This window comes from Anarhichas minor, unplaced genomic scaffold (assembly GCF_050575085.1).
Source record: "Anarhichas minor isolate MPS153535 unplaced genomic scaffold, ASM5057508v1 ptg000014l, whole genome shotgun sequence".
Lineage (NCBI taxonomy): Eukaryota > Metazoa > Chordata > Actinopteri > Perciformes > Anarhichadidae > Anarhichas > Anarhichas minor.
This window is the reverse complement of record NW_027466460.1, coordinates 9,173,151-9,194,778: the sequence shown is the minus strand read 5'-3', so window position 1 is coordinate 9,194,778 and position 21,628 is coordinate 9,173,151. Positions and strand designations below refer to the sequence as shown.

The 21,628-nt window shown below is 40.3% G+C and overlaps 2 protein-coding genes across 6 annotated transcripts; one reads left to right on the top strand and one right to left on the bottom strand.

Annotated features, from left to right (window-relative positions):
* Positions 1-2,000: 2,000 nt before the first annotated feature.
* Positions 2,001-14,541, bottom strand: pkd2 (polycystic kidney disease 2). 2 transcript variants are annotated; one of them, XM_076091363.1, is made up of 16 exons: positions 14,475-14,541; positions 9,998-11,029; positions 9,418-9,531; positions 8,150-8,283; positions 7,258-7,508; positions 6,915-7,139; positions 6,055-6,283; positions 5,796-5,966; positions 5,513-5,694; positions 5,304-5,424; positions 5,107-5,205; positions 4,619-4,740; positions 4,402-4,519; positions 4,115-4,278; positions 3,479-3,626; positions 2,001-2,967 (listed from the first exon to the last, which is right to left on the bottom strand). In XM_076091363.1, the coding sequence occupies exons 2-16, from the start codon at positions 10,419-10,421 to the stop codon at positions 2,758-2,760; spliced, it is 2,712 nt and encodes a 903-aa protein (XP_075947478.1). In that variant the 5' UTR covers positions 10,422-11,029; positions 14,475-14,541; the 3' UTR covers positions 2,001-2,757. The 2 variants fall into 2 exon arrangements, with proteins under 2 accessions (XP_075947478.1, XP_075947479.1); XM_076091364.1 differs by having other exon boundaries at positions 4,115-4,275.
* Positions 12,766-21,130, top strand: g3bp2a (G3BP stress granule assembly factor 2a). 4 transcript variants are annotated; one of them, XM_076091366.1, is made up of 14 exons: positions 12,766-12,930; positions 14,884-15,002; positions 15,087-15,168; positions 15,639-15,812; positions 16,076-16,166; positions 16,294-16,399; positions 16,518-16,698; positions 17,161-17,262; positions 17,382-17,438; positions 18,080-18,182; positions 18,285-18,344; positions 18,535-18,666; positions 18,772-18,890; positions 19,410-21,130. In XM_076091366.1, the coding sequence occupies exons 2-14, from the start codon at positions 14,908-14,910 to the stop codon at positions 19,689-19,691; spliced, it is 1,584 nt and encodes a 527-aa protein (XP_075947481.1). In that variant the 5' UTR covers positions 12,766-12,930; positions 14,884-14,907; the 3' UTR covers positions 19,692-21,130. The 4 variants fall into 4 exon arrangements, with proteins under 4 accessions (XP_075947481.1, XP_075947480.1, XP_075947482.1 ...); XM_076091365.1 differs by having other exon boundaries at positions 16,503-16,698; XM_076091367.1 differs by lacking the exon at positions 17,382-17,438 and having other exon boundaries at positions 16,503-16,698.
* The last annotated feature ends 498 nt before the right edge of the window (positions 21,131-21,628 follow it).

Genomic DNA, 21,628 nt, shown 5'->3' with positions numbered 1-21,628 from the left:
AAGGCAGGAAGCCTCGGCGTTCAGGGGGAACTTCATTTCACACTGTTTATGTCAATCCTGAGAACTGAACGTGTTAGTATTTGTGGTGAGTCTGGGGTACCCTGTACATTGGCACACACGTAGGATTTTCTGTGTCTAGATACACTAGGTTTATTGGTCGGTGCCTCATCTGTATTTGGGTTTTGGTCAAGCACATTTAGATAAGTTAGAGAAGCCATTTTGTTTGTTGATTTCAGAGGTTAGTTAGTAGGCCAAGTTCTGTTATTTTTGTTTCAATTGTTTGGCACGACCACACCTGTCCCATCCTCTCCCAAATCTTGTGTTGAGACTCGCTCATCTTTCACTGTCAGTGAGCACAATAAATGTTGTTTATGGTACACGAGCTATTTGGTTTTCATTTGGGTTATTTTGTGTTGGTCCCTAAATCCTTCCCCTGGACAACAGAGAAGGGACGTAACAATTGTCTTGAATGCTGAGCTGAAATCAGCAAACATCATTCTGATGTACGTGTTGTTGTTTTCAAGATGAGTGAGGGCCGAGTGGAGAGCAGTGGAGACGGCATCCTCTGTGGATCTGCTGGCTCTGTATGCAAACTGGTAAAGGGTCCAGACTGGCTGACTGCTTGTAGGCGGGGCAGACTTGACAGCTGACTCTTTGTTGAGGAGATCAAAGCCAGCATAAAAGACCTCACACATGATGGGGTTGCTACTGCTTTTGTAACCTGTAACATTCTGGATCGCCTGCCAAATATCTTTAGTGTTGTTGGTGTTGAGGTCTCTCTTGACGCCTCCCCTTTGCCTCTTTGATACCAATCAATCTTGTTCCCGGCGATGCTTTATGCTTTGTTATCACCTGAACAAAAAGCAGCTTTGGATAGTGTCCTCACCTCTCCATTCAACAAGGCTTTCTGGTTGGGGACAGATTTAGTTGTCTTTTTGATCACCACATCATCAACACATTTGCTGATATGCGACGTCACCGTGGATGTATATTCCTTAAGATTGATGTTGTTTTCCTGGGTGACGGTGTCCTTGAACATGTGCCTGTCTGTAAACTGGGGTTTTTTTTCTGATGGTTTTGCCCGTTTATTTAGCTGGGAGTGTAGGCAGCAGAAGCAGGGAAATATGGTCTGATTGTCCAAAGTCTTTGTAGCTGCCAGGAATATTTGCTGATGTGGAAATGCTGGTGGACTCTCGGTAAAACAGATCTGAACTTTGTTTGATTAAAATCACCAGCTATAATAAAATGACCACCTATTTATATTACGATACAGCTTTTCGAGAACCTGTATTAACATTTTCATGTAAAATTGTTCTTTTTGGGGTTTTTTTCAGTGCAGGGTGTTTTAATGTTGACCTACAGTTATTCTGTTGAATGTATGTGATTGTTTGTTGAATACTTGCCAACGCTTTATTTTACAGGTCAGTAATTTCCTAATAATTTCAAAGGAAGTTTTACAGAAAGAACTATATCATTTGGTAGTATAGTAACTGAAATAAGAACATGTTGTCTTCATTTCTTTCTTAATTAGTTCCAGATTATTAGGGAATTATCTGAATACTGAAGTTACTGAATACTTTAATCGTTTAGTACAGTATTTGTACATGACCAGGTCACATTTTTCAACGGATTCCTCTGGTGTACATTTACAGTCATATTTTGATTGTTGCATTACTTAGTTTTCGGTATCTTGGGGCATGAATTAGCGTATGAAAGGAAGGAAATGTGATCATAAGATTAAAGAACATTTCCATTCAATAAACTGCAGATGTAGTCTGAAGAAAATCAAAGAACAATATTGATTTGGCACTACTATAATCTAATGTTATCATTTACGAGTACCTTATTCTTAATATATAAAGCATGTGGTATAAATAATGTTAACATTTTTGAAAAGGAAGAACATTTTTTATAAAATTAGTTTCATGGTTGTTTTTTTGTCACTTAAAATGAATCGTAATCCAAGTCAGAGAAACTGCAACAAATAAAACAAATGCATATTTTAATAACACTTTATTTGGCATGACAGATTACAAAAAGAAATAGATTGTAAAAAAAATGTAAGGCACAGAGGAAAATAATAAATGCATGGGTTTCCCATGAACACTAGATGCACTCCAAATCGAAGTTTGTTTTAAGTTACAATATGTATCATAAAATGATAAGCTATTTAATTTGAAGCTTAATTGATGTACAGATGATAAGTAAATATGACAGAGTGTGCCACACTTGTACCTACTGTGTATTACAATTATGAAAACAATAATCAGCATAATTAACAGAAATGCATTTTTGGTATTTGTGTAAATGCTAAGATGTGTGGATACAGTAATCAAAAGCAGGTGAGCATATTTCTCATGGAATACTAAAATCATACGCTGTGTATTCAGAGTACAACTGAGTATGGCTGCAGGCTGGTGTATTATATCAATACTGTATCTAATACTGTGATATAACACTTTACTGTAAATCTTTTGTTATTCTTCAACCTCTTTCCACATCTGTATGTTTCCTTTCATCATCCTGTTAAAGTAATACTTGATAATAGCTTTAGTGAATACATTTAGATGTCTCACAGGAGAACCTCACTCACTTTCAGTGCATTAAAGTATTGGAGGTAAAGTGCATTTGATTTTGTCACTTCCTTTTGTAATACCTCATGAAATATTATCTTGGTTACTTGTACCACTGCAGGGATATTTCCAGTAGAGAGGTTTTTTTTGCCAGAGTGGAATATTCTTCACTGGGCCCTGGTCCTCACACATGGCTGCTCCCGTTTGTGCTTATGTCGAGGCCGTCGGTGGACAGGGAAGAGGACGGGCGGGGCCGGGGGCCGACAGGAGTGACAGGCTGTGTGTGGCTGACCTGTGAGACCATATCGTCAGACTCGCAGCGCTCCAGTTCCTCCCTCACTAGCCTCTCCATCAGCTCACTGTGGACGTCTGTGTCCCGTCCCAGACGCTCATCCTGACAGACAACGGATTAAGTTGTACGGTTTGTTTACATGCACATAATAAACCAGGTCACGTAAGATATCTGACAATGTGCACTGTTGTAACCTGATTAATGTAGATCTGCATATACAGTTCCTGCAGCAGGACAGTATTCACATTTCTCGCCGACGGCCAACTTAATTATGGCACATGGCTTATTTATGTTAATTGTATTAATGATGTAAGATTCACAAAGAAATCAGCTTTCTCCAGGAGAAATCGAGATGAGGAAATCAGGTTTTGCTTTTCCTCGATTACAGAAACTGTGTCTTGTAATGCATTTAAGAAATCATTGCAGAAATGCGGCTGTAACCCAGTTACTTAAACCTATAATAACGGATTTTTCAGCCACTTGGGGCCAGCAAAAACAAGCTGTAAAGTGTAAACAAACCACAGACATCACCTTTTGAGTTGATATTGCTAACTAGTAATCAGTTGCCCATTAACAGATCCAGCAGATACGGAGCAAGATTCATGTATCTCACCTCCATGACTCCGTCCAGCAGTCTGCCCAGCACATCTCTCCTTTTGAGTACAGCTCTCTCCATGGTTTCCAACTTCACGATCACAGCATCTATTTTGGACACTATGCTGCCGATTGAATGCTCCATTCGGTCCACACGTCTCACCAGCCTGAGAAACAGAGAGACGTTAGTTCCCTTTATAATATTACATGAACAGGGATGTGTTGACTAGAGGGGACCTCAAAGTAGAGCAAACATTATTGCCCATAAGCAACATGGAATCACGGATACAGGACATTTGAGGTAATTTAGAAAAAGAAAAGTCTCTATTACATAGTTTGACTACCATGGAAGCACTGTAAAGTTTATATTTGTAAAGTATAAGCTGTTAAATTTCCTGCTCAATATGAATCCTTCTCAAAATGTATTTATGTTTAAAAAGGAAATAAAATAATATGTAATATATTATTATCAGACCTTTTAAACTCAAATATCAATATTGGTTAAACAAAGAATCTTGTATTGGTAGGGCTATACCTCGAAGATAAACACATGTTTTCAAACTGATGCCATTTCTATTATTCATAAGTAATAGTTCAGTATTCATTCATCATTAACCTGCTTGTAAGTTATGGCATAATAGTAAAAGCTCCATACACTTGAAACTCTTCATAGGAGACACCCCCCGAGCTGCTGCCGCGGCGGCGAGAGCTGTGGCCGCTATCCTCATCATCGTCTTCCTCCGAGTCTTCCTGTGTGCGAGGAAAGCTCCGCCCGCTGCTGGGTCTAGTCAGCGAATTGCGTTCCAGATCCAAGTCCTCCTGGCAAGCGAGCAGAGACACACTGAACATCCGCAGTGTTGTTTTGGCTGAGCGTAAATTTGCGACATATACATGCAGGTGTGTTGTGTTTTTCCATGTGTTGCTGTTGGCATCGTCACTCACTCTCTCTTTCTCCAGGTCGTCTCTCATTTGTTGGTGTTCATGCTCCGTCAGCTCCTGGTCGCCATCGTGATCATACTTGGCAAAGATGGCCTGAATCTCTGCGTCTGTGTGGCCCTTTCTGAGGAAAGAAAACAATCAAAACACTCTCAGGACACGTCGTGTTAAAATAATATCATAATAGTTAATAGCTTTTAGCGGTAGTTGAAGTTGTCTTCACCCTTTAAGATCCTGGCGGAGTTCATTAAAGTTGAGTTTGCCCCCGGCCTGACGCAAACTGTCGGAGATGTCGTCTACTGCCGTCTTCTTGAGTCTCAACTTCATCAAAGCTTTGTTACAGCCCTGAGAGAGAAGAATCCTTAAACTTACATTTGGACTTACCTAAACAAATCAGTCACAGCTTAAAGTAATACACAAACTAGCAAACATGTTCTCAGGATCAGATGACAACCTTTGGTACCATTCTGGTGCGCTACCTGAAACATTCAGGGTTTCCTGTAGTCAACTTGAGGCTTGACTATGAAATTGTTCTAATGTTCTTTTTCTTTTCTGATATATATTCTAATAACATCTTTCCAATATCTGTAATTGTTAGTAGATACAACGAGACCCAAAGGAGTAGCTTCTGGAGCGGTTCTGTCATTGCTACTGTTGGTTTAACGGATTTAATCTGCCAAGCCAAAAAGAATGATGCATGTAGTTCAATACCTTCTTAAGGAGATCTGTCATTTCCATCTCAGACCTCTGCTGGGACATGTCGGCCTTCACCTCGGAGTATGTGTCATTGATGATGGCCAGGAACATGTTCTATACAGAAAGGATGAGAACAGGTGTTAGTGAGGGAGGGGATGTATGTAAACAACATGAACAAACTTCAACACAACAGGTGACTACACCCTACTCACCATGAGGATAAAGAAAATGAAGAAGACAAAGGTCGTATAGTAGATGGGTCCAAGCACTGGATTTGCTTCCTCTATTTCTGAGAACTCAAAGTCTCCCAGAATGATACGGAACTGGGTAAATCTACACAAACAGAAAACAATGTTAACAGGAAAACAACAGTTGTTTCAGATGTTTTTGTACAGTTTGGAGTTAACTTTCAATTACATACATGCTGGCTTGGAAAGTGCTGAAATCGTTGACTTGGGTTCCAAACACCAGGTAGGCTAGTTGAGCATACGCCAGGAAGATGATGAAGAACATGATGGCAAAACCCACGAGGTCCTTGGCACAGCGAGACATGGTGCCGGACAGCTGGCTCATGGTCTTATTGAAGTTGATGAACTTAAAAAGCTACAAGAATGTGAGAAATGATTAATCGGCAGTACAGTATTCGGGTTCTTCCGCTCTGGTGGTTTACGACTGATTATGAACCAAAGGGGAAATATTTGCACCTTGACCCAGGAAAAAAAGACGATGACTGCAGCCATGTTGTTGAACTGGATCTGCAGGTTGGCCAAAGGCTCAAAACTAGGGTGAGCAGTGTGGTTCTCCAACAGGCCTTTCAGACAGTTCCCAACCATGGCTGTTCTGGTTATGTTCATAATAATGGCAACCACACTCAACTGAAGAAAGAGCAGACAGAGAAAACAACAAACTCAGTCGGTCTTGTTAAAATGATTATCAAATGACTTGAATAACTATGATACACACCACGACAATGAGAACATCCAGACAGTTCCACAGGCTCTTGAAGTAATGCAAGCGGTGGATGCGGATCTCCAGCACTTCCTCCACCATGTAGTAGAGGATGAACAGACAGAATGCCACCTCACACAGACCCACAAAGTAGTCCCAGCTGGACACATATCGTATCAGACGCACTGTTTGGAACTGCCAGGAGGTCACCACCCCGCCAGTAGCAGGAAACTCCACCAACAACCTGACAAATGCATACATTTAAAATATAAAGCACAGGGATGTAAATCAAAATTGATCAAGGATGAAGTATTCAATTTTCTTCCCTTTTCAGGCTGTAATGGCTATTGAATAATTTTTTTGTCAACTGACAGCAATTTTGATAATTAATGAATTATTTAAGTCAGTTATCAAACAGAAATGCCAAACATTCACTAATGTTTTGTACCTTTTCTCTGTTTCATATTCTCTTAAATGAAGAAACGATGTGAAGACGACAACTCCGGGAAATTGTCATGTCCATTTTTCGATGTTGATTGTTGATTTTTCTTGAGATTAATTGTAAAATACATTTAAGAAAATAGCAACTGATTTATGTGTATCAAGGGGCTAGGACGATACCCACTATGAGTTTTTCAACTATTTTAAATGTTTCAACTGCAAATTTTCTGCTGCAAACATAACCTTTTGTCTTTTTTTCAACGTTGGATAAACCAAATGTTCGATGTAAAATTAGGTTCTGATAAAATATTTTTTGTTGCATGTCATAACTAGCGGGTGCCAATATTGTACTGTATGTTCTTTGTATTCTATACCACGTCAATAAATCTGAAACCTAGAGATAAAATTGTAAATATGTGGTTGAAGATTCCCACCTGGCGATGCAGAAAAGGTTGATGTTGCCATTGTAGACAGAGAAGTCGAGAAACACCGCTCTGGTCCCTCTGTCCAACCACAGCTGGTCTTTGAGAAACTGCAGTTGGGTTGCTGACTCCTCTTTAGTACGAGACAGGTCTTGGTAGTATCCTCCACCTCCATATTTAGATATGTGGCCCACATAACCGCTCCCGTTCATGTCATTCTCTGCTGTATACATCCACCTAAGAGACAACCGAAAAACAAGATTTAGGATGTAGACATTTGTTACAGATCTAGCCTCCTCGTAAAACTGATAATATAATATAATTGAACGATATCAAATTAAATGCATGGACTTACGCGGTTCCATTCTTGGGGCCATAGGAGGTCGTCTCCTCGTTGGTTGGGGTGTACATGTTGTAGCAGTCCAGAACCTCGTCTCTAAGGTCTTCGTGGATGGAGCAGGACTCGTTTCGGACTTTGACTTGCCGGAGCCGTGGCACCCCGAGGAGGAGGTTCTCGTAGTAGATGAGACTCTGATTCTCTGGCAGGCTCTTGTTGTTGTACCACACCTCCCAGTACATGCCATTGAGGAAAGGTCCCTCTGTGAACTATACGTGTAGGAGTGATCAGAATTAGGACACAGAAGAGGCCAGGCTGAGGCATTCAGAAATGAGAGATACCCTGAAGGTATATTATTGAGGTTGTTTATTACCAAAAATACCTTTATTGTCAACCTTTCTACAGTACACATTGTGTTTATTATTAAAAATCAAGAAACAAATGTGTATTGCTCAGCTTCTGATCGTTCACAGTTGGTGATTTTTCATGTATACATAATGTGTACAAGGATTTTGCTATAATCTGACTACACTCAGACTTTACTAATGTGTTTGAGGTTTACAGGTGCTGCACCTTTTTCCAATGCTAGAGCAATATTTCTTTCACTTGTTTTACTTCTGATATGAATTTTCACTGTTTCCCCATTCCCAGTCTTTATGTTGAGTTAAGCTTAGCGGCTGCTGGTTGTAGCCGTATGTTTAAAAGACTGATATGAGAGTGTTATCCAAATTCTCATCTAACTTGCAGCAAGAAAGCAAATATGTGTATTTTCTAAAACCTTGAACTGCTCCTTTATATACTTGCATCCAACCTACATGTGCAGGGGCTTCTTTTCTCAAGATGTAACACAATTATACAAATGATATCTAAAATAGAAGACATTTGAGTTTACAAAACTTTTGCATTTTACCTTCCAGAAATCATCCATGGTTGAGAGGCTTCTAAAAGAGGAAGGGTCCCCGGCAGACAGCGGTGTGTCCAAAAAAAGCTGAGACATGACTTTGGTATAGTAGTACATGTTGGCACTCACCATCCCATAGGTCACTGCAGAGCAAATCACAATATAACATAACCATTACTGAAAGTTACATTAGCACTAGCTACATTACAATCCCCTGTTACATTGCAGAATACAAAGAGAAGAATTAACAGAGAGTGAATGCTTTTCTGTGTATATCAATGTGCGCTTTACATCTGGTAAGACAATGCAAAGACACAAAAACTCAACATTTAGTTAAACTTTTTACATTTTGTTTCACCTATGCATTGCTATTCTCTGTAGCATTCAGTAGGGAGCAGCTCTGGAAACTGTGTTTAATAGTCAAGCTCTGCTTGGCAGAATGTGCCTCAATCTAGTCTGCCAAAAAATCATTTCCTGATCCACCCTAAACCATAGTTTGGCAAAAAAAGAGTAGAGAAACGTTACCTCAAGTTTTCTCATCCCACACATCTTAAATTTGGGATTTCCATTACCTTTCTGACCATCCCAAAATGCGCCATTCAAAGTTATGCTGTTGTTGAAATCTAAGTCCCCTGAAGAGTGTCAGAGTTCTGATTTTCAGCTGCCAAAAACATTAAGCATACACTGTGAGCTTGGAAAATAACTTTTCAGCTACAAGAAAGGTGCCCAGGCCGGGATAAGTGCTTTCTCTGAGTCACTTGGATCAACTGTCAATTCACTTCAGTCCTGTACTAACTTTTAGGGCACTACTTTATATTTTACTTTATAGATGTGTCACCAAAACCACATAATAGGTGGCGTGATCCTTAAACAATGTGACCATCTGAAGCTATGTTTACATCACATGTCCTAACGCCCAGTGTGTGTATACTGTATGTTATTCATTTTTATAGTACACTTATTTCAGTTACTATACAATAAATACTGTCTTGAACTAACAAGAAAGTATGTAATAGGTTGCAGAGTGACATACTGGTTAATACTTTGTTTTTGGTTACCTGAGATCTTCCTGTTCATCACCATGAACAATTTATTAAAATGTTTTGCCACTTTAAAAATCAAGCTGATATGCATGCTAACTGTTTTGAGAATACCTACTTTTGCAATTTTTCCGGTGTAATTGGGACACAGTTTAAGACTGGAAGGTGGGCTATGCCGACCAACCGTGTTCATAAATCTCATGTCATTTTACAGCCGTATTTAAAGTGGTTACTTACAGATACAAATAGTGATGAGGAATGTGATGTATGTAATCATCTCCCTCAGCACGTTCCTGAGGTACCTCTCTCGACTGCTGTCACTGTCCTCCATCAGCTCTGTGCCCCACAGAACTGCAAAGAAATAAAACAGTGATTCAACATGAACGTGAACTGTACAGTATATAGGGAGACATGAGTACATAAATATTGATGTAAAACAGTATTATCTAGACTCAGCTATGGAGCTAGAAAGAGCAGAAGTGCACGCTACACTAGGGATTCACACATATATAAAATATTAGACCACAGACCTCAGAAAATGTGTTGAAAAATGATTTTGTTAAAAAATCACTTCTAAAGGGACACTTTAATGAAAGAGCTTATGTTTGTTCTCACTTGATTGTAATTACATGGTATGTTTATAATTATTTGTTATTTTATATTACTGGAATTTGTTATTCTGGGCAGGATAATGTGTGTTTCGTATAAACTCTCCATTTGGTTTGATGGCTGTATTTTATTATTATATTCATCAATTATTATATAAGTATACACACTATTCTATGAAGTTTACAGAGCATAAAGTAAAGTGACTAACTTCTGATCCTTTGGAGTATCTGCTTCATACAGCTGCGGTGGTCATGCCTGTCCTGCTGCCGGGCATCCACAGTCGGGGTCGGGTAGAGTCCTCCTCGGGGGATCTGGGTGCTGCTGCCCGCTCCGGTGTAGCTGCCCAGGCCGCTGCTGCAGCTGCTGCTGGAGGCCGTGGACACCGACCTCCTCCCAGGACTCGCTGGAGGCCAGTCGGCTTCCATGATCTCGTCCTCAGGCTCAAAACCCGGATTGTCCCGACTCCACGCTTGTCTCGACGGAGGGGACGGGGTGCCTATCACTCCTCCGAGACCCAGATCTTGATGCTGGATGTTCTCCATCTCTATCCCTTCGCTTGGGTCGAGTCTGTGCGGGGACCTGTCAGTCTGGCTCTGCGGTAACTGCTGCGGTCTGACTCGGGATGAAGTCATGGTTCACTTAGGTTGTTTTTTTTATTTATCTAGCGTGTGCGGCGCATGTGAGCAAAAAGTTAACCGTTATGTAAAAACGCTAAAACTTCGGATAAATGTTTACAACGGCTGAAACATTTCGGGCATTCGCTTTAAAGATACTAAACGTTAAACGCCTAAAAAAGCACAAGCAGACAGATTAGGAAAGTTAGTAAAATAACTAAGATAACATTAAAGGTTATGTTGTGTGTAAAAGTCACAATCGATTACATGAAATCATGCTCCTAGCAGTCAGCTTTAAGTAAGTTACTTTTCACTCTCAACAACCCGTTAAGAAAACTTTCCGATCTTCAATTCCGTCTCAAAAAACGATGTCCTCCGTTATAAAGCGATGCCTTTAAAGCATTTAAAGTTGTTGCCTAATGAGCTATTAGAGTTATTTACCTAATGAGCTATTTACATGGCGCCGATGGTCGCATTAAAATGCCGTTTTTAATGTGGAAGAAGAAAGATACTTTTCTTGCCCCAGGACAGCCATCTTGTTCTCGAACTCCAAAAAACTCTCTTTCTCATTTGTCCTGGACTCAGATTAGAAGTCATGGCGTCGCAGTAAAGGATGGAAAACACCTCTGTGAAAAAAAAAAAATCATTTCTGACATACTTTGAGTTAATTTATATATATGCACTTGGATTAACGGTTTGCATTTACATCTTTTAGTTTATTCGCTTGTTTTTTGTTAATTCTTAATGATCAGAATTCTGTTCCCCAAAAGTAATTATTTTCTTTGAAAGCTTTTTTAAAGCCTTCTGAGCCCTTTATCACGACCAATAAGCGTTGCATTTACTTTAAAATGCTTAATACAGTTAGTTAGATGAATGTAGAAGTTATAGCATTACGTAACCTCTGTGTGTTTGGGTCAGCGGTTGCCATGTCAACAATGCATTTAGGTCTGCGAAACCAAGGGGGCCACGTGAGAGTGTTTTGCACATTTTAAAATGTTGTAACAGTTGTTGTGAGGATAAAAACCACAACTTCACGAGGTTGTGTTTTTATCCTCACAACAAAGTGTGGGATTGTTAAGAGTTGAGGTACAATGAATCATTTAATCATATTTTACTCTTCATCAGAGCAGCAAAACAAACTGAAATAGAAAACGGTTATATATTTTATTTATTTTGATTTCAGTGGATGTTGTGAGAGTACTTTCGTTTTAAAACTTTGTTTACAAAATGATGTGCAAATGAACGGTCTGCTTTACTATGTTTTAGTCTATGACGTCAACGAAAGTGTAAGTTATTTTTGACCACTTGATGGCGCTCAATATCCAGACTTGTAAAAGCTGGGCCTACACACGTGACAAGCTATTAAAAACATCAGGAATATTACCATTTCTTTGCATGTATGTAAATTTGCATCAAAGCACTCTTGTTTAATACAACATTTTCTGCATAGCAAACAGGGCAATGGGGCAGCAGGTTTGAGTGATGTTTCACATTAATTTTCTTTGAATTCATATATTTGCCTATTGAGACATGGAAGCAGCTTTACTGTTCAGGCTGTCTGTCTAATATCCACCAAAATAGCATCAGATAAACTCTTGGTCACCATTATTGAAACAGCTTATTCCCCCTCTCCCTCCCCATCTCAATACTGTCAACTTATAACACGTCACGTTGTTGCCTACTTCCTTGTGTGGTCTTAGTGGGTTATGTGTCTTTTCTCTTTCTCTCTCCCCATGCTGATGTTGATTTGTATGCCTATTGTTATTTTTTTGTTTAGGTTGGCTCAGCATGCTCTTTTAACAACAGAGTCCATTGATAAAACAAGAACTGACAGTTAACAAAGTGCAGACAGAGAAAATTACTTGAAAATGGTCTTGAAGTCATAAATAAAGCTCCGATGAAAGTAACACGAGTGTGATGTTCAATACTACTACTAAGTCTATAAGACTATAACTCTGTTACACTGTCGTTTGTTTGATGTTGGTTAAAACATCTTTAGTTAGTTAATTTAAACTTTGCACTACTGTTTAGTTAGTTAATTAATATTGTTTTATTTCATTGTATATATTGTGCATTGTTTACATTTAATAGTTGTACTCTATTTTGATGGCTTACCTGTACCTATCTATCTATCTATCTATCTATCTATCTATCTGTCTATCCATCCATCCATCCATCCATCGATCTATCTATCAGTCAAATATTCTTTGGGACAGCATTAGTAGAAAGTTCGGGGGGCGTGGTTATATGTCTGTCGTCATAATTTATGGTGCCTAGTGTAAACAGCCCATTGGCTGAATCTTTGTGATGGGGGTTCCCTGCCCCAGATTGCAGGGGTATAACAATAAATAGAACCTATCACTTTAAATCTGCAATCTCTGGGACAGCAGAGATCATAAACTGTTAGTTAGTGAAGCGAGGGAAATATCGCTATTACCTCTGGGATATTTCAGAGCAGTTTACAGTCGGTTTACTCGTTGATATTTATTACAAATAATTCTGTCTACATAGATAGGTCTTTCATAAGGTAAGTGAGCCTCCTCTAAGCAACGCTATGAGACGGTTGACAAGCTAACGTTGACTGTACGAGCTAACGTTAGCCGCATTGTCTAGCTAACGTTGGTCTAAACCACGACTAGACAGACAGTAATCGCACAACGTTGCTATCTAATTAGGCATCCCGCTACTGTACAAAGAGCACACACTCGATATTTAGTTAAATAGCACAAGTGTCAGTTAAATTGGTAAAATCTGCCTTTCCTTTGTTTTCTTTGCGCTAGCAAATTTGTTTCATTGATGATGGTTTGACAGTCGATGTAAGTTGGGGGTCATTTATTCTAAAGTTTGAGGCAACTTTTATATTACCTACGAGTTGTATCCAATATGATTCAATTGATTATAAATGAGTAGTATATGCGAGTTGTTGAGCCTCACTAGTATGACAATACTTTATTGGTGCAGTTACAATGGCTATCACCTCAACGGCTTGGTGGTTTTCCGCGCTTGCAATCAGCGTGCAAGTTGTGTCTGTGCGATAGTACAGCAAAGTAACGTCTCGTTATGTGTCACTTTGTCTGTGTTTATCGACAATAACGATGTGTTTCTTGAAATATGTTTCTCTTGCAAAATAAAAATATATATATATAAACCGGCTGAAGAAAAACCGACGACGCCACAAGTTAGCTTAAGCTAATGTTAGCTAGCCAACTAGCATGTCGCAAGCTTCGCGTTGCTTTCCTGTTTGCCGGGCTAACGTTAGCCATTTGAGATGACAGCAAAGAGACCAGTAGTTCAGTCTGTAGTACTTCCGTTGTTTTTGTACTCTAGAAAACGTTGACCTAGCTGACAGTGTAGGCGCGCAATTTCTAGGACAGGAAGCTACAATACAAAGTATGAATCCGTCATGTCATTTGGCTAATATACATGCGACAAATGTGAGAAATGGCAAAATGTTGTTAGCATGGACATGAAAGGCCTAACTAACTAATACAGTAGGCCACTTGTCTACAAAGGGATGCACGCATGTGTTTGACTCGTATGTGATGTACTATATATTGTTTAAAAGTTTGATTTATTTGTAGTAAAGTTCGTTCTCCCCGCTGCCAAACTTCAACACCTGCATCAATCGCTTCCCTTTTTTTATGTACACCCGGTTTCCTTCTTTGTCTCATTGGATGAACGTGATGGCGCAGTTGTGTGTTAGCTAGTGTGTTAGCCAGCTAGCTTAACAGTCAAGTGTCTTGCTTCTGCAATAGGATTGATGTGGATCTAATAAAACATAGCCCTAATGAGACAGAAAGTAGAACTTTGTTCTTTAAAAGCAGACGTGATTGACCTTTGTACTTCCTGTAACGTTACTTGCTCCTCAAACCCAACTGTTGTTTACCTGCGGTACAACAAGCGTTCATGAAAACTAAAATGGTCTTCCTTAATAAAATTGCCTGATAACGTTCAGATAACGTTGGCGGTCTAACTAACTCTAAGCGTGAATAATATCCTACACTCCAACTAGTTAGGTACGCCTAGCTAAATTATTACAGTCCTGTTCAAACGCTTTGCAACAAAACTAACCTTTAAGAAAGTTGATTTTTGAAGTGTTTCTTCAACTATATGGTCATTTCTTTAGGCTGTAGTTATTATGTGGTGCACTTAAATTGTCTCGTTACTCCAAGTAATAAGATATTAAGATACAATCTTAGAGACCTCCTCCAATATAATGCAATACAATTCACCAGAACCACACACGTCAGCCTCCAAAATGACCAAAAAGTCCTGTCAATGTCTCTTCTGGGGAAAAAAACTATATAATTAAAATAAAGACTAAATTACCTTTTTGTGAACGTAGTGTTGATGGCAAGGCTGTAGTGTTGGACTGCATTGTTTTTTTAAATATTGTGCCTTTATAAACTGCAAACTGAGTGTGTGTATTACATCTCCATTTCATTTTTACACTGAATTCCTTGTTTATCTTCTGTTTCAGCACTTAATATTGTTTACCAAAGAAATGGTGATGGAGAAGCCAAGTCCCCTGCTTGTAGGGCGGGAGTTTGTGAGGCAGTATTACACACTCTTAAACAAGGCACCAGATTTCCTGCACAGGTAACTACCAAAATGTGATGTGGAAGACACTAAATTTGTAGGTTTTGGTCATGCTGTGTAACCTTCCTATTGTTGTGCCGTTAGGTTTTATGGGAGGAATTCTTCCTATGTTCATGGAGGACTGGACCCAAGTGGGAAGCTGGCGGAAGCGGTGTACGGGCAAGCGGTAGGTGCTATGGCCCAATAATGAAGATTCACATTGCAAACACTGTGTAATAGGTGTATAGTACGAGATTATTCACTTTGTTGAAGAAATAAGTATTCCTTTTTAATGAAAATAAATAATTGGCACCATTTTAGAAAGGAAGAAACAATGTTGACAGGATTGTCAAATCGTATACAACTTTCTGCCGTTTTGTGACAACTTTATATTTCCGTATATCAGTATTTCTGATGATTGAGTCAGACATGCAAAATAAACAGCATCCCCCTGCTTTTGGGGTTGAGCTGAGTAATGACAGTTTAGACTGTTGCTAACTGCCAAATATTTGATATTAATGGGAATCCGATTTTACAGCATGGGAATATTGATTTACAAAAGGATGTTGATTTTGACTAATTTGTCCTCCACTTTTCTCTTAATTCATTTTTCTGGTTATCCACTTTTCTGGTTATCCACTTCTCTACATCTCTTAGGAAATCCACAAGAAGGTCATGTCCCTGCAGTTCAGTGAGTGCCACACAAAGATCCGGCATGTGGATGCACATGCCACACTGAGCGATGGAGTGGTGGTTCAGGTCCTGGGAGAACTGTCGAACAACGGTCAGCCCATGAGGAAGTTTATGCAAACGTTCGTGCTTGCTCCAGAAGTGAGTACCCTCCAGTACTATTAACAGACATCGAGGTTGAGTGGTAATAACAATAGCAAAGATTTCTGGCTTAATGAATGGAAATGGAAATGTTGGACAGTGCTGGTACCTGGAGTTACTGTTGCTATAGTGAAATTACTCCAAAAAATAAGAGATAATCTGAGTCACCAATGTGTGCAAAATACATTTTATGGTCCTTCAATTTAATGTCAATGGCTGTAATTTTTATAATGAACACTGTTTGCATGACAACTTTGACTTAGGGTTCGGTGGCAAACAAGTTCTACGTCCACAATGACATCTTCCGTTACGAGGATGAGGTTTTTGGAGACTCTGAAGCTGAGCTTGATGAAGGTAAGATTTGAACAAATATCCCAAACGGTTCTTTTTTTAATTTGAGTTTTTAGTTGATGTTTACATGGTTAAATGTGAGGGTGATAATTTAAATAATTTCCAAATTGTTTTTCTTTTTCTAATTTAGAATCTGAGGAGGAAGTTGAAGAGGAGCCAGAGGAGAGGCATCTATCCCCTGAGCCACTCCAAGAAAGCCCCAACAGCACCACTTATTATGAACCTCACCCTGTCGCGTATGCTAAAAACCTCATATCATTTTTAGAAGAAAAAAAAGATCTTGCATGAAGGATTTTTCCATTTTATACTTATTGTATCTGTGTAAGTGACCGCATGCAGATTTGTGTTCTATAGTAATGGAGTAGAGGAGCCGATGGAGGAGCCGGCTCCAGAGCCTGAGCCCGAGCCTGAACCAGAGCCCAAAGCAGAGGAGACAAAGCCTGACGTAGATGAGAAGGTTCTGGAAGAGATGGAGGAGAAGGCACCGTCACCGGCCCCTGTGGAGTCCCCACCAAACACCCAGGAGCCTCCCAAGGTAAGCCTGATGTATCTCTATGGTTATCAGGGGCCATAACAGTCAGAGTTCACTGGATCTTGGTGTGTCTAAACTAAAGAGCCAAAATGACTGTCCCTAACTTCATCCAGCACAAACCGCAGCGCCGGGAGTCACAGCGGGCTGGTGCAGTGCTGGTCTAACCTCTTTATATAATAAAAATACTCTTTAAATTAATAAAAAGCTGTTTATTATGGATGTTGGGCAACTTGAGCGAGTTTATTTTTATTCAATATTTTACATTATGATGAAAAGATATAAATTATTAAGTACTAGAATCTCAAGTTGCATAAATTATCAAAAGTCTTTTGTGATGCATAGTCCAGTACTATATCATCCAATTTAACAGCGTTAATAATAACATGCCCAAAGATGCCCTACTAATGTTAGAGTACGGTGTTGAGTAGTTCTTGTTGTAAATCGTGATCACTGCATCCTTCACAGACGTTCTCGTGGGCCTCGGTGACTAGTAAAAACCTGCCTCCTAGCGGCACCGTCCCCTCCTCTGGAATACCACCCCATGTTGTTAAAGCTACAAGCTCACAGGTAACCTACTATTGAGAATCTTTCTAACGAAATCAAGTCTCTGAGCGCATTAGAAATGTCTCACTATATAAGAAAGTTCCACAGTGTTTATTTCAATCATGCATTGCATTGCGGATTAGATGATGGTCAACAGCAGCAATAGAGAAAGTTTGTGCGAGGAGAACTCTTCTTCTGTTGTGAGTTTTGGACCATTAGGGTTTGCACTTTTCAAACAGTCCCTAAAGAAAAGAAACGGACGGTATGATTAGAATCTCTGATGGTTGGCAAATTTCCATCATCACATGGTTTATACTATATGGTCATATTGCCCAGCCCTACCTCTCTATAGTCAAACATAAGACCTTGTTTAAAGGACAAAGGACTTTGGCAAAAACCCGAGATTAAAGAAGACGGTCAATCACAGGCTGAGGTATATTAGGACCGCTAACAGACGTTGGTCAACACAATGCAAAGCAGAGGCAGCCTTAAGTGGTTTAAGTTGTTGGCACACATTTACATACAGACTAGTGAAATACAGAGTGGCTAAAGAGAGTTCAACCTACAGTTTGAATTCTATTGACCAAGATGTCATATGTATGATTTAAACTATTAAAAGGGGAATGATTGTTGTTTTATGTCTGTTTTGATTACTCAAAGCTATTATAACGGCAGCAAAGTGCCTTTTTAGAGACTAAAACACACAACTAGCTCAAGTGGGGTGATGTAAACTGATGCTCTGGAGCACCATGTAAAAGCGATGATGAAAAGAATGTGTGGTTGATGTGGTCTGTTGTTTTTTTTTTTTTTTTTTTTGGTGGGACGCCCCTCCCCCACACAGCCCAGAGTTGACGGCAAGACGGAGACACAGACGGCACCTCTTCGGTCCAGAGACCAGCGCACACGCGACAGACCGGTCTTTACTGCGCGGGGGCCCAGGCCTGGTAATGCCAACACTCGCTCCCCAGATTAAGGGTTTCACTTCTTCTTTTCTGGGCTTTCCATTTGTTATATTCTCACGGCTTGTACCTCTCTGTCACTATTAGATGGTGTTGCGTCTTCGGAGTCACAAACAGGGAAACCACACTTGAGTTTTGTTAACAAAGGTAAACATGACCCTTTAAGTCACTTCTCAATTAATCTATAATCCTTTTTTATAGAATATTATTCGAGTTGTTGTCGTCGTCTCACGGGTGGTGTGAGTTTCACTTTCTTGATGCGGGGAATTTAGCTTTCCTGGATTTTGCTGCAGATTCTGCATGTGAGCGGCTCTGATGTGTTGTTGTGGACCTGCAGGTGTCCGGGGAGATGCTGAACCTGGAGACATGGACAGCAGGCGGATTGTCCGATACCCAGACAGCCACCAGCTTTTTGTTGGCAACCTCCCCCATGACATTGATGAGAGCGAGCTCAAAGACTTCTTCATGAGTACGTTTCCTCCAAAAAGCAACTAAAATTAGTAAACGCAGTTTTTATTTTTTAATGTGAATACATTTTAGTTAAATGACACTCCCTTTTTTTTTTTCCTTGCAGCATATGGAAATGTTGTGGAGCTGCGGATCAACACCAAGGGCGTTGGTGGGAAGCTGCCCAACTTTGGATTCGTGGTCTTTGATGACTCTGATCCTGTGCAGAGAATCCTGGGGGCCAAGGTAGAAGGGGCATGTATTGAGATTCCATTACCCACTTTTATCTGGTGGTGGTTTTGGTGACACCTTTCTGCAACTAGTCTACAATGTGACCCAGTAGAGGGAGGGGGGGGGGGGGGGGGGGGGGGGGAACCCCACAGGAAATGCCTAAAGCCATTGTTTGTTATAATACACATATAAGGCTATGTTCAGACCAACTATAGCATTGAGTTAAAAAAAACAACCTGCATTTCATCTTAACCCTGCTGTGGTAGAAACTCACTGGTGTCATTGTTATGAATGAGGTGGATTCATTTTGTCTAAGTTGTAGATGATAACATTTTCTTCACAAAATAATCTAGCTTTAAAAGTACCTGACTCTCACGAAATCTATTGAAAAGCAATATTCAAAGTAAATGCCCTTTAATAACCTGGGTATTTAATATGTGAATAACCAGACTTTGTCTTTTTTATTGTGACAATCTGTGACAATAATTCAGTGCTCAAGTTTCTCCCGAATTGACCGTGCTCTTCTCCCTGCAGCCCATCATGTTTCGAGGAGAGGTGCGTCTGAATGTGGAGGAGAAGAAGACGAGGGCGGTGCGTGAGCGAGAGACCCGCGGTGGAGGAGACGAGCGCCGGGACATGAGGCGCAACGACCGAGGCCCCGGAGGGTCGAGAGGCATCGTGGGAAGCGGAATGATGCGAGAACGTGACGGCAGGGGACCACCACCTCGAGGCGGCATGGCCCCCAAACCTGGCATGGGCTCCGGAAGAGGCTCTGGAGGCCAAGGAGAGGGTCGCTTCACGACCCAGCGCCGCTGAGAAGAGCACCACCTGCAGTGTGGAAGTAGTACCGTGTTCTTCATCTTCAACCGTTCTCGTTAACGAAAAGAAATCTTCATGTATGAACGTATATATTGGTTTATGTTTTATTTTTTTATTTTTTTGTTCCCTCTTTTGCTTTGGAATGTGACACAGCCTGTCAACCTTTTGTTTGTGAAATAGACAAAATAAGCAAACAAAAAAAAATGCGCTTATTAGTTGTGAGCTGAGCGTCCTTTTCGGGTATCTCAAGAATTCACAAACTTTAATTTGTAAATTTGTGGAAAAAAGGCGTACCAACCAGGAGTAATCTGCCACATTAGGAGGGACTGATAAGACTTTTAACTACGATAGTACAGCCCATCATTTGGAAAAGAGATTATATGCCTTGACTTAACTGGGGCGCTGCTTCACGAAATCCCTCTATTGCACATTTTATATGGTAGTTTTCTGCCCGTTACTGTCGGAAAAGAGTGAGATGCAAAATTTGTGCAGTTCCAGGGGAAAAGCTTGCCTTTTACTTTTTCCTTTTTGAGAGACCACTGCTTCAAAATTGCATAATGCACTCATCAATATGCACTAATGGGTACTTTTCTCGTATTACATTGACGTCCACGCTCGGAACGCAGCTGGAGAGACCGGTTTTGTCTCGAAGCGATACGACTTTCCGGGGCAGGCCTTCGCTCACAGCCTGTCTGCTGTGACCAATGTACTTTTCACACTTTTGACCCAAAACAAGCTTCAATTACTGCTGGATGGACAAGATGACGAGCAAATCTACATTATACTTTTCCTCATTTATAAATCAAATAAAAAGAAAAAGCTAAAATCCTGGACTTTCACCAAATGCGTGGCGGGACAAAGGATCCACAAAGTTGAACAATAGAAGAGTGGTGGTAATGATGGCGGCTCGCTCAGTTTTTTTTCTTTCTTTTTTTTTTTGATTCCAAGTTTGTTTTTCTGCGTTTGTTTTCCCTGCCAGCTAGACCGCGAAACTGGGATGGACGACACCGTCCCTCCCTCTTCACTCCCTTCCTCTCTTAAGTGCGGAGTAACAGAATAAATGTACAGCAGAAATCATAGTTTACTGTATGTTTTGTTTTCTGTGTTTTCATTTCTCTGAGTGGTGCCTTCTACTTCACCTTTTCCAGTCTTACTAGAGTAAAGCGGCTCGAGGCCCCCTGCCTCCTATTATTGAGCTGCTCATTTTGAACTATTGTTTTTGGGATCGGATGGAAAAAGATATTGCAGTATTCACAAGTTTTAGGTTTGTTTTTTTCAGGTGCATATTTCATTTTTCCATACTGTTTTACTACCTAAGATGATCTGCTGTGAGTTTTGTACATTTGTTTTGTATCGTGTCTGTTCTGGGTTTTGTAGAGACAATAGGCGCCTCCAGTTCTGTTGTTAAATGGTTAAGAGGTGTATCTGAAGAACAACCCCCCCCCCCCCCCCCCCCCCCCCCCCCGAAACAAAAGGTACATTAAAGATTATGCGGGAAAATGCTTGCTTCTTGGTTTAACAAGTCATGGCTCTACACAACAAAGCTTTGGAAAGGACAAATGTCTGTGTGACTCAGATTCTGTTGATACTTTTAGTTTGACCATAGTTTTTGGGACTCATGGTAGCACTTGGGTTCATCTCTGGACTCACAAGTTGTCAGACTGTTCTTTTTCTCAGCAACAATTTTGTAAAGATCTGTGTTGGTGGGCTGGCCGTAGTGCCGGTCTACCGACAAGCAAATAATTGTGCTCTTTTCTAGCCGTTTATGCATTTGTATTTTCATATGCTGATTATTCATTGTGCTTATTTGTGGTCTTATAGTTTTTCCAGTCAAGGCAACTCTGATTTGAAAGCCACACCGGTCGTCACTCTCTTGTCCTCGAATGCGTTTTCTTTTACCACTCGGTAGAGAGGGAAGGCCTTCTGGTTTCAGC

What these genes read in the sequence shown, in the direction of transcription:
- pkd2 (XM_076091363.1), bottom strand. Translation starts at nt 10,421, where the DNA reads ATGACTTCATCCCGAGTCAGACCGCAGCAGTTACCGCAGAGCCAGACT. An exon ending in CCATGGATGATTTCTGGAAG is followed by an intron (nt 7,509 to 8,149) that starts GTAAAATGCAAA and finishes CTACACGTATAG; the next exon opens with TTCACAGAGGGACCTTTCCT. An exon ending in TCATTTTCTTTATCCTCATG is followed by an intron (nt 5,206 to 5,303) that starts GTGAGTAGGGTG and finishes CTTTCTGTATAG; the next exon opens with AACATGTTCCTGGCCATCAT.
- g3bp2a (XM_076091365.1), top strand. Translation starts at nt 14,908, where the DNA reads ATGGTGATGGAGAAGCCAAGTCCCCTGCTTGTAGGGCGGGAGTTTGTG. An exon ending in GCACCAGATTTCCTGCACAG is followed by an intron (nt 15,003 to 15,086) that starts GTAACTACCAAA and finishes TTGTGCCGTTAG; the next exon opens with GTTTTATGGGAGGAATTCTT. An exon ending in TGCGCGGGGGCCCAGGCCTG is followed by an intron (nt 18,183 to 18,284) that starts GTAATGCCAACA and finishes TGTCACTATTAG; the next exon opens with ATGGTGTTGCGTCTTCGGAG.